Source organism: Equus caballus, chromosome 26 (assembly GCF_041296265.1).
Source record: "Equus caballus isolate H_3958 breed thoroughbred chromosome 26, TB-T2T, whole genome shotgun sequence".
Lineage (NCBI taxonomy): Eukaryota > Metazoa > Chordata > Mammalia > Perissodactyla > Equidae > Equus > Equus caballus.
In genome coordinates this window covers 18,820,565-18,833,452 of record NC_091709.1, presented here as the reverse complement: position 1 = coordinate 18,833,452, position 12,888 = coordinate 18,820,565, and the positions used below count along the sequence as shown (strand labels likewise).

At 36.1% G+C, this 12,888-nt stretch overlaps 1 protein-coding gene across 36 annotated transcripts in view; it reads left to right on the top strand.

Annotated features, from left to right (window-relative positions):
* The window catches only part of ROBO2 (roundabout guidance receptor 2), a 1,555,999-nt gene that overhangs the window by 1,402,183 nt on the left and 140,928 nt on the right, over positions 1 to 12,888 (top strand). For all 36 annotated transcript variants that reach the window (XM_070252274.1, XM_070252275.1, XM_070252262.1 and 33 more), the window contains one exon: positions 197 to 335. In XM_070252274.1, coding sequence (XP_070108375.1) covers positions 197 to 335 — 139 coding nt within the window. The remainder of the gene's footprint in view (positions 1 to 196; positions 336 to 12,888) is intronic.

Sequence of the window (12,888 nt, the reverse complement as noted above, 5' to 3'; positions counted from 1 at the left end):
TTTCTGTGTTCCTGGATACTTTATTTTATTCAGTTGTATTGAATTCATAAGGCCTTATCAAGACATCATTGAGATACAGAGTTAGGTACCTATGTACCAGAAATAAACCACTTATTTCCTATGCTTTTTCTGTAATGTCCTTAAATCATGTACAACATTCATTTCATTTTACTGCTTTTTGTTTTTTTTCCCTAAGAACGACCCACATTTCTCAGGAGGCCAATTAACCAGGTGGTGCTGGAGGAAGAAGCTGTAGAATTTCGTTGTCAGGTCCAGGGAGATCCCCAACCAACCGTGCGGTGGAAAAAAGATGATGCAGACTTGCCAAGAGGAAGGTAAGAACATCATATGGATGGGAAATTGTTAGCAACCATTGAGTAATTAGAAAAGAAAAAGACCATCAATTGCACCACCAAACACTCATATCTTAGTGTATTATTTTCGCACGTATGATTTTTGCATACACAAGCCACATATTTACTGTTTTATATACTGAAGTCCCCCAGACTTTTGATGCCATTCTTTCATTGAATTTTCACATAAATGCCTGATCCTCCACTCCATCCATTATGCCCAAATATCAAATATGCTTTCTTTCTCATGGCCCCTTCTAAATTTGGCATTCTGTTCCTGCCGAACTCTTGACTACTCTTCCCAATTACCTCTTTCTACTACTGCTCTGTCGCCATGATGCTTCACTCCACGCTGGATATTGTCTGCTCTCTGTTATTGCCCAGAGCACCACTAACAAAAGGCTGCTGAGTGTAGCTGATTTCAAAGTCTAGAGTAAAGGGGAGATCTTGCTCAACACAATACTAAGGCAGCAAGTAGTTGTCATCAGTGTCCGCATAGGGAATTTCTCATGTAGGGACCTCCTGTCACTTTCTCACTTGCTGTATCTTCATGGAGTCCTTCTTCTCCATCTCTTTTTTATTCATCCTATCACCAAACCCCAAAACCTAATCTCTCAACTCTCTCAGGCAAGTCCAAAAATGCTTGTTGTCTTTTATAAAAATAAACAACATTTTTGTTGTCTGAATCTTCCCAAGAACTTGCCCTTTATGATCAAATAAATCATTCAAGTGTTTTTTTCAATATAATGAGCAAGTCTAGCTTTCAGATTTGTTTTGCCTTAGTCCTACCTTCTGAAACTGCAGCCATCACACCTACTACAGTCATCATCTGTGTAAAATTTCACATCCTACTTATTGTCTAATTTTTTTTTCCTGAAAAGAAATTAAGTTTCGTTCAACTGACTTAAATTGAATATGCTTTCACAGAAGTCAATTGCCTTTTTTTTTTTTTTTTGAGGAAGATTAGCCTGAGCTAACATCTGATTCCAATCCTCCTCTTTTTGCATCTTTTTAACATCTGTGCCCATCTTCCTCTACTTTATATGTGGGATGCCTGCGACAGCATAGCTTGATAAGTGGTGCGTAGGTCCACGTCCGGGGTCCAGGCCTGTGAACGCCGGGCTGCTAAAGCAGAGCATGTGAATTTAACTGCGATGCCACCAGGCTGGCCCCAGAAGACAATTGCCTTTTATGTGATTTTGCCTGCAGCGCTATCAATGCTTTCTTGAATTTATACATTCATCTCAAAAATCTCACTTTTATATGTTCCTAGCTTTATGATACTCTGCTGTCTAAAGTCATTTCATCAACAGCGGTTGTTTCAAATGGACCAAACATTTTAAATAGTCAGTGAGAGGTTCTTTGCAATCTAGAGGAATAAGATAAGTGAAAATTGTAATTCGGTTAATTTTTCAGCCTAAATAGTAGGGAAAGTCACCTCTGTATTTCTTTTGTCACTTTGGTGTCAGACCTCTAGTTTTAAAGGAATGTTGTTGTCAGGAGAAGTTTGTGGATGTGAGGCTCCTCAAGGCTTCTCAGTGGAGAAGCAGGTGCAAAAGCAAGAAGAGGGCATGGGACTGAGTCGTTGGTGTCCATCCTCCATGTATAGTCAATACTTCCCTTAAATTTCACAGCATTTAATGTATAATTTTAACATTTTGATGGGAGGTTAAGAGGTTAATTATATGGTAATATTTAGCCTAGTGTAGCCAAGGATTAATTTTCAATTATTAGAAGTAATTAGCCTTGTCCATTAAAAAAAAACAACTTTCACTTTGGAATAATTTTGGATTTATAGAAAAGTTACAAAGATAGTGTAGAAAATTCCCGTATATCCTATACCCAGTTTCCCCTATTGTTAACATCTTACGTTACTATGAAACATTTGTCCCTCCTAAAGAGCGGATGCTGATACATAACAATTAAAGCTTATACATTATTTCGGTCTCACCAGTTTTTCCATTAATGTCTTCCTCCTGTTCCAGGGTTCACTCTAGGGCATTTACTTGGTTGGATATTATAGGGTGTTTCATTTAGTTGTCATATTCCCCAGTCCTCCTCTGGTCTACGACAGGTTCTCAGTCTTTCCTTGTTTTTGTGACTGACAGTTTTAAGGGATCCTGGCCAGGTATCCTAAAGAATGTTCCCCAAACCTGGATTTGCCTAGTGTTTTCCCATGATAGGGCTTGGTTTGTGGGATTTTAAGAGGAAAGCCACAGAGAGTGCCCTTTTCGTCACACGATATCAGGGGTTACATGATATGCACATAACATCCCTGGTAATCCTGCCATTTTTAATCATTAAACAATATCCATTTGATAAAAATATCAAAAATAGAAAGTTGTAAGAGTGTGTTGCTTTTCAGTGGGTCTATGTCTTTGAATTAAGGTAAAAGAAAACTTAAGCCCAGTTTGATTTGTTCCCAGATTGCTCTAGGCATTAGGTCATAAACCTGACATCTTTAGTCGCTACAATATTCTCCAAAACTTGCCAAATGCATTTGCTTCAAAGTTCAAATAATACATACAAGTCAAACAACAGCATAAAACTGCATGTTTAGATTGTATGATATAAAGGCCCGTAAAGACAAGGTGGAAATTTTAAGAAATCTTACCTCCCCTAACTTCCCTGAAAAGATTTTCATAGGTTTGGCCTCTTTCCTCCTATTACCAGCATGATACTACCACAAGGCTTTGTGTGACCAGCCTAATATTTTTAAAGTATTAAGCAAATGGAAATGCTGTGTAAGCTTTAAATTGTATGTTAGAAAGGCTTAAAACTGGGATCAGTGCAATATAGAAAATGAGGTCAGTATTTTTATCATGATAGAAGCCATGTACTTTTTCTTGAATTCTCAACCTTTCAGTGGTATTTCAAAAAAGCTTATTCATTCTTAGATTTGTCTGCATTAGCATAAGCTTCATTTATGCACAATGAGGGGAAAAGAGACCTCTTTACTTGGTGAGAAATAACAGTGATGACTTTTAGCCAACCATAGCCTAAATCAACAACGTTGATTCTATTACATTATTTAGGTCTCAGACTAGGGAGATGGCCATTGTTCTTGTGTAAGCAATTGTGCGGAGTGGTGTGGAGGATGACATTTCTTTGGCTTAACATTTAATGCAGTTTGAATAAGGTTTGTGTAGTGGTTCATGCTTAACACATTTATAGTAAAGCTTTGTAGGGTAGCTGCATAGCCTGTAATTACTATGTAAGTAATATGTGACTATTTTTCTTTTGGAGACAAGAAAACCTTTTCAATTCAAGTTTAAATTTATGAAATGCAATGATAGCTATTTAAACCTTAAACGCTGAAGAAGCTATCTGTGCCAACCTTTCAGTAACCAGAGATGAATTAAGGCAGTATTTTTTCCTTTACTGTGAAAATATTTTTTGAGTACCCGTGTGCCTCTCTGATTTAGCCTTAAACTCCTGACCTTTCTCAGTAACTGTCTTTAATGAAATTACAACATACACTTGATGACTTGTGTTAAACACATTTTTTGATTAGATGAATGTTTTGGTGAGGTTGGAAAAGTAGCAATTCCCAAGTCTAACAATAACTCTGCTGCCCAACCAGGGAAAAGTTATTTACTTGGACTTTTTCCATATGGCAAAGGGACAAAATAAGAAGGAGCCTTCATTTCAGACATTCTACTGTCAATTGTTAATTGCTTGCAGATACTTCTGAAGATACTACTATTTCACAATTGAAGATTGCAGGAAGAAAAACAAAGTCATTGCTTTTTTTGTGACTTTCAAGTATCAATATTTTTTTTTCCAGCACGTCTCAATATCTATGTGCTCAAATAAATCAACACTAACTCATCTATTAAGGGCAAGAATTTTACAAACCAGTATGAAAATAAAATGGGTGGGGGAACAAAATGAGGAGATAAGGGGAAAGATGTTTTATAGTTCATAATGATTGTTTTTCAAAAGCACATGTTTTTAAAGCATAATTTAAATTATAGAAAACGCACTTTTAGATTTACCTACATTAATTAAGTGCCTAGTGTATTTATAATGCTCACTGCTAGTCTGTAAAAAGAAGTCATTTTAAGCAAGGTAAATATGCTGTTATTGATTCTTTACTTTTTATTTTATGTTAATCAGATTGAGTGATGTAGGAAAGTATTTACATACTGAATAAATTGAAGAAAGTTAAAACTGAAGAAATCCTAAGTTCTTCCTTGGGTGTTATATCATTTTTTTCTCAGGCAAACCTAGCACTTTTTGCTAATTAGTGCTCTTTTGATGATCAAATGCCCTCAACACATCTTTTCACAAAGTGCTTCGTGTGATCGAAGTTGCCAGTATTTATAATATCTAGGGCAATTCTTCCTCTTATGTTCTTTCATAACATGGGGTTATTGTATGTTTTTGTTATACCAAAAAGATATATATTCTGAAGCTCTATGAAAAACATCATGTATTAATATAAAAGCAACAGAATATTATAATTTATAACCAAAGAAATAAAAATGAAATTGAAATATACTAACACTACAACGTTCTGTTCAATCTAATATTAGGGAGCAGGATAAAAATAGCCCTTCTCAGAATCTGGATAAGAAATAGTGTGATTTCTTATCTGAGTTTGTCAGTACAGTTTGTATTTCAGTTAATTATTAGCAGTCTTTTAAAGGACTGTAAATAGGAGATTTAACATCCTTCATCAATCATATAATTTTCAGTATATCACCATTAGTTAGTCCACGATAATTTTTATTCCATTTTTATTTATTTTCTAAACTAACTCTAAAGTGACACTAACTTCCTCAATAAGGATCTAGAGTAGAGAAAGGAATGCTCATAAAAGCTTGTCAGAGAAAATTAGAAATAAAATATGCCATTTACATTCTTATGTATGCCTGAGAATTCTAAATGCAGTTGATGGCTTGCACATAGAGGATATAATTCATGAATATTTCATAAAAATAGGAGAAGGACTAGAGAAAAAGAATTTCAAGATACATTGTGCAAAATCCATCAGTTTTTCTGAACTTACTGACAAATTCCTTTTTCTAAAGTGCAAGTCTATTTTAAGAGAGACTGTTAGAGTTCTTAGTTCCATGAAATGTGAGATTCACATAAATACATGACTCCTTATGAAAAGGAATGGAATAGAACCACTTATAATTCCCCTTTTTTTGCGGCATTTTTCCGCTAAGTGGCTTTTTCCACTTAGCCCTGGGCAATGTTCTTGTATTAATTGTTCGGAAGCTCCATTGTTTAGAGCATGTGCTCCTGGGATGCAGAGATGCTGATCAGGTGCTCAGCCATCCTGCTGAGAAGATCGGCCTTCTTCACATACAGTGTGAGCTTCAAGGACATGTAGTAATTTGGGCTTCTGGTAAATAACCACGCTGATTAGGTTGGCTGGTCAAGATTGGTCAATTAAAATGGTTTTTGAAAAAGGAGGAAAAAAACTGAAAGGAGGAGAAAAGCCATGTATATAAAACATTGTACGTGGCATCTGAAAAGTGAATTGATACTGAAGATTCAGAAATATAAAGAAAAGTGTAAATGAATATTCTGTGATTTTTCAGCTATAGAGATGTCTTAGCCATTTCTGTCTGAAAAAATTAGAACCTCATGGACAATTACTCCGGGTTCTTTTATACAGCTACCAACAGCATAAAGAATATTTAGGCCATTGTCAGGGGTGGTAGACTTTAGGCTTGTTCTGACACTGATCGTTTATCAGTTTAGTTATACTCCCATGTTCTGGAAATCATGTTCGACAGATTTCTCTACCACTAACTAGGAGTGTGACCTTGAACAAGCTATTTAAAGTCTGTGTTTTACATCCTGAAAATATAGACTAGTGATGCTGTGGGACTAATGATTAACCTATACTTTGACTCATTTGTACAGGGTGAGTAATTATGCCATCCATTCTAACCCAAAGAGTTATTAAAATGATATAACTAATTCAAAACACTGTACAATGGCTGCACATAACAGGTGCCCTAGTTTTATAAATGCAACTGATTGGTGGTATTTATTAGTTATATAGACAAATACATGGAAAAAAATAGTTAATGCTGAAAAATTTAAAATTTCTAATTCTTATAGAATAGTTACACATTCTCCTTTCTTTAGCCAATTGATTTCCATAGAAACATATAAAATACTATAGATGTCAGTTTTGCTTTTAAATCATATAGATTTATTTATACATTTTGCCAGCCAGTTTGCCAAACCCAAAAGTTGTCACGCATTTTTCTACCTCTGTGGGATTGTGCATGGTCCAGATATTGTTCCCTCTTCCTAATGCAATAAGACATCTGGGTTGCGACCTTCAAATTTTACACATTCTACTGTATCATTTGTCTGCTAGTAATAAGAAAACCACTTTTATAAGAAGGTGATGTAACGATAAACCCAAATATTTTTGGAGAACTTCCTATTTGCCATGCAATCTTCTAAGTGTTTTTTTGCCTACGTTAATTCCATTGTTTTAAAGGACAGTGTTCCGGTGTAATATTACTCCCATTTGAGGTATGTGGAAACAGAAGCTTAAAGAAGTTAAGTTTTCTAAGTCTGCACTAATATGTGTTAGGACTAGGACTTGAGTTAGAATCTGTTGAACATGAAACCTGTACTTTCAACTAATGGGCTCCACAATTAGGTGGTTATTAATTGTTGATGAACTTGAGTCACTTACAAATTTTGTATTTTGGATAAAATTATAGATGATCAGTTAGAAAAACTATATTATGAATAACTTTATAGGACTACTATATAGCATTACTGTTAAGGGTAATTTTTAGACCAATTTCTTAAGCCACGTATGAAATGTCCTGCTGTTTTGAAAATCTACACTTGGACCAGGTCAAGGTTACCTTCTTGGAAGCTGAAGATATAGATTTTGTTTACGAACAGGATTAATTAGCAACTTTCAGTAGGATGCCAAAATGGTATTTTTTCTGTGTTTTCATCAAATAGGTGCTAATAGTTGCTGTTATCACCAAACTAATTGCCACCTAGGGTGGGGAGTACAAGTGGCTTCGTCCTGTGACCACATTGGCCCATCTGTTGAGAATCTCAGCTCAGAGACAATGCAAGAACTGGCATCCAATTTGGGCTCTGGCCTGTGGTCAACTAACAAGCTGGGGCACACTTGGAATATGAAATGCCTTGAAGTCAGAGATGCTCTGCTGTCCATTAATTGGCAGCTCTTGCATTGTGTGTGAGCAGAGCCAAGACCAGGTGCCAGTTTGCAGAGCAAAAGGATCTGCCTGAGTGCCACCTGTCATTGGCATGTGGGTATTGGCCAACTAGGAGCCACAGCAGGTGTGCTTCTTCCATCAAAGTGTGGCATGTTAGAGCGTTCAGCTGGGCTGAAGTTGACACTAGGGCAACATTTTACTTTAGCCCAAACTGTAGGACAAGCCAAAGACTTACCAGGAGATAGTCACCACAGCACACTGTATCCCACAGGCGTCTATACTGGATATTTACCATTAGAGTTGCTCTCTCTCATACCTAGGTTCTTATCTTGACTATAAACAAAGTGTATAAAAGGAAAAGTTATTTAATTGACTACCTTACCCCAAATCCTTGCCTTCATAAGAGTTTGTGATTAGAATCACTTAGATAATTTTTAATCACCCAAGGTGTTTTCCTTAAGATATATTTCTGATTGAATTGTGTTGTTATTCTTATTAAGTTGAATTGTGATGTGGAGCTGCCAGGTAAACCAGAATTCCCAGCTCTGCCAGAAGTCGTCATGTTATTTTCAACAATATATGTAAAATGTCTGAGCACCAGAGTCCACATCGGCAAAAGGTGTAAGTTGGGATGGATACCTTCTTGGCTCCTTTAAATTCTGAAATGGTACGATTCCATAAATGGCAACAACTCAAAACAACTTGAAAAGTAAGATAATACCTTTTTTATAGGAAAAAACCCCCAGAAATTTGAAATGGATGGGCCTAAATAGGAAAAGTAAAATTACCCATATGCCCATTACCAATGACTACTTTTTATGTTTTACATATATCTTCTCAGATTTCTATGTGTGTATGGGCATATTTTTAAATTCAATTTTTTTTTTTTTTGAGGAAGATTAGCCTGGAGCTAACATCCATGCCCATCTTCCTCTACTTTATATATTGGACGCCTGCCACAGCGTGGCTTGAGTGGTGCGTATGTCCACACCCAGGATCTGAACTGGCGAACTCCAGGCCACCAAAGTAGAATGTGCGAACTTAACTGCTGCGCCACTGGGCTGGCCCATAATTCAAAATTTTTCTTAACTCTGAATGTTTATTTAGGTTTTTACAGGAAAAGCTTAGTACTGATTCAAAAAGAGTTTTTATTGTATTTTCCTTTCCTATAAATATAATATTAATAAATTATATTTACATAGTGCTTACTCTATACCAGATCCTACTCTAGGCATTTTATGTTAACACATATATCCTTAGGTGAATCCTGTGATGTAAATACTATTATTATTCCCATATTAGAAATGAGAAAAAATAAGACTCAAAGAGGATAAATATGATCAGGTCAGTCACCTAATGAGGGATCTAGGGTGTCTGACTCTAAAGTCCCACACTCTTATCTGGAGGCGCTGGGTGGGAACAACTTCTTTCCATTCACCACTTGGGATTGAAGACTTGGAAAATGCAGCTTAGCATATGCTTGCCTGGAAGTGTCACTTTAATCAGATAGTCACAAAATACATCTGTGTAATAAAGTACGTATTAAAGATTTTACAATCTTTATCATAATGACATTTATTCGTAATATATACAGCCGTTATATCATATCAAATAAAGTTTACATCTTTTAAAAAAATTATCATTATTTTCCACTACATTGAAACAAAATTTAAAACAGCTCTATCTTTATTCTCAGAATATTTTAACTTATGTTCTTGTGTTCTTCTCCTTAACACATCAGGAGGGAAGGAAATGCTTGCTGACAGAATTAAATAGTGTGAGTAGGATATATAAATCTAGAAGTGTGAACTCTTCTAGGGCATCAGCGGTGTACCTCATCTTTTCATCTTCATTGCCTAACAATGCTCAGGCCACATTTGAATTTACTAAGAGAGTGGTACTTGATATTTTCTTGATAGTGTTTGATTATTAACAAGTCCATGGACAGTTATGAATTGCCAGGCAGGACTGAGTTCTACACTTTGTGTTTCCTACAAATGTGGTTTATTTTTTATTATTATTATTTCCTATAATAGCCTCTCTGGGAAGGATGCTGTTTGACCCAGTTATTCAAACCAACTGGTAGGAATTGAAAGAGAAAGGGAACAAAAAAATAAAGAAAAACTTGAGACGCAGTTTATTACAATGACATGATGAATGGGGGTTACATATTTGATAGTGTGTGAAGGAGATACAATTGTCAAAGGCAAGAGATAAGAGAACAAATACTTTCAAAGCATTTTAAGAATACTCACTACTCCACGACAGTAGAATCAGTTACTGGAGAAGTCTACTTTACTTGGTACATGGTATCAACTCATTGGAGCTTCATTCTAAAAGAGCATTTTTAGGGGTGGGGAGTTTCCAGTGAGGCACAGTGACCCTTTGCCAAGAAATTAAAGTCCTAGAAGTTTCTTCTGAGAAGGTGATTCGTCATATAGATCCATGGGGTAGCCTTATGGTAAGATCTCAGTGTGAAAATTTTGCTAATTATTGTGATGTTCACAACTGTTACAATTACAAAGGTTATTATAATACCTTTTCTTTCATCAAATTATAGGCATTTGGAGCCTTTATTAATAATATCTGGTTGAGGATTCTGTGTCATTGCAATTTATGCAACAAATGTCACTTGTTATGAAACGTATGTTCAGTGAAAACTGTAAATATTCCTTTGTTAATCCATATTTTCTAATACTTTTGTGCAAATATTTACAACATTAATAACAGAAACAAAAAAGTCAATCAAGACTCTTACCTTTATTTTTTTCTCTTTTTTTTTGTGAGGAAGATTGGTCCTGAGCTGACATCTGTTGCCAATCTTCCTCTTTTTGCTTGAGGAAGATTGTCACTGAGCTAACATCTGTGCCAATCTTCCTCTGTTTTATGTGGGATGCCTCCACAGCGTGGCTTGACAAGTGGTGCTAGGTGCATGCCTGGGATCCAAACCTGCGAACCCCAGGCCGCTGAAGCAGAACGCACGAACTTAACCACTATGCCACCAGGCTGGCCCCAGGACTCTTTCTTACCTTTATTTGAGAGATTTTATAAAAAGAGAGAAAGAAAATATTTTGAACATAATTTATAGTAAAATATCAGTAAATCTCAAAGGAATAATTAAAACCTGCAATATAGACCAATAAAATACCATATTTCAAGAATTATTTCAAAAGTAATCACACACTTTCATTGAACATTTCTATATGGTGATAACCCAGCAGATAAACAAGATGAGTTTGTTTCAAGGATTTTAGTAGAAAGTCTGAAGTATGTATAGCATTAATTATTGAATAAGGCAAACTATATGAAAACTATGATATATAAGACTCTTTAGGATTTGAGAAAATAAAGACTACTCTATTCCCATGTGACACTAGAGATGAGTCTGAAAGGGAGAATAGAATTTCTATAAACTGAGCTACAAAAAAGACTATTGCAAGAGATGGAAGCAGGATGCAAAAGGTCTGATGGTGGAACGTGTCGGCCAATGGCTAGTGGCTCAGTTTGCCAGGAGCCGAGGCAAGTGACACTGAAGGCAACAAGGCTAGTTGAGGCTTTACTATGAAAACCTCTAATTCCAAGTAAAGTTTATACTGAGCACACTATGGAATGGAGATTCACTAAGCACATTGCCTAGAAATGTATCTTTGTCTTTATATTTAGAAAATTGATTCTTGTATTTATTTACAGGGTAGCTTGGAGTAGAAAAAGGTCAGAAGTAGGCCCACCTGGTAGGAAGTTGTTTAAAAGGTAGTTAGGGGATTTCTTTGGGGTATATCCTGTGAATATACAAACATGGACATTAGTACAGGTGACGATACAAAGAAAAGAGTTTTTTCCAATTGGAAATTGTATGTCAGAGCTCATGGGAAAACAAGGACTAAAAGTAACGTTGAGGTTATTAACTTGGGTGCCTGGATGAAAGGTGTTGTCTTTAATAAATAGAGAAGTCAAAAGATTTGTTTCACCTAATCATTTCCAACCATATAATAATATTGTATGTCACTGAATCCACGTTAGAGTTTATTGTGGGATCCAAGAGTACTTTTCTCTGAGTTAAGGAGAAAAAATTGCCAAATCAACTATGATATGCCATCTGTGGAAGATGATTTCTAATTTCAGAGATGTTAAAATATGGAAAATGTGTATCTTAAAACTAACGATGGGAGTCATAGCTAATGTTTCTAAGTGCTTTACATGCAAATAACTCACTTAATCTTCACAATCGCCTCACGCCACAGGGATTCTTATCGTTCTTATTTTACAAATGAAGACCCCAAGCAGGGAATTTAAACCATAGAAGGGCATTTGAATCCAAGCACTCTGGCCCTCAAGTCTACTCTCCTGACTACCATGCTAAGATCATTCATTTTTAAAGGAAATTAGATTTAAAAGTTGAGAAAACCTCTAATTTTCTTGAGTGCCCACTGGTTTCATGCTAGAGGATTACGCAGTTTATAATTAGTCTTTCCCACAGCCTTGGAACATGAATCCCTTCTTTTAACAGAGGAGGAAACTGAAGCTTAGAGCCAATGCGCAGCGTGCTCAAGGTCACAGCGCCCGTGGGGAGCAGAGTCGGGTTCAAACTCTCTGACATGAAAAAGCTTGTGCTCATTTCCCATTTTGAACTGGAATATGCTTCATTCCATGTTTTACTCCACAGCTCTTGGGTTTTTTGTTTGTTTTTTGTATTTCCGTGTAACTAAGAGAAAGTAGTGTTAATCTCATCCTTATGGTGATTATTTCTCTATCTCCCCGGCTCCCTTTGCTGTATTTATCCTCAATCTCAAATATCCAGCCCTGAGCCTGACATGTGGCGCTCACCAGATAAACATTTAGTGCAATAGTTCTCAACTGGGGCCAATTTTGCTTCCCCCATGTCCAGAGAGACATTTGGCAAGAGATCCTTGATTGCCACATTTGGGAGATTAGGTGCTACTGTCATTTAGTAGGAAGAGGCTGACAATGTCACTAAACATTCTGCTATGCACAGAACACCGCCCACAGCAAAGATAATCTGGCCCCAAATGTCAATCGTGCCGAGGTTGAGAAACCTTGATATAGTGGAAAGGATGAAACTAGACATTGCTCACCTAAATGTTATTTTATATGACTTTTTTTTAATGTTAAGGCAAAAATAATCGAATATAATTGAGAGAAAGAGATTTTCAAAGATAATAATGTTTTCTTATTGCCTTTGTTATGAAGGTTATACCAGTGAGATGGACAAATGATACCATGACTGAGGTTGATATCATTGAACACAAGAAGAAGCCTCTTTGGTTCACTAATGACTTGAGATGAATGTATATTTTTGCATTTTTCTAGAATATATGAAGCAAGGAAGTTTTCTT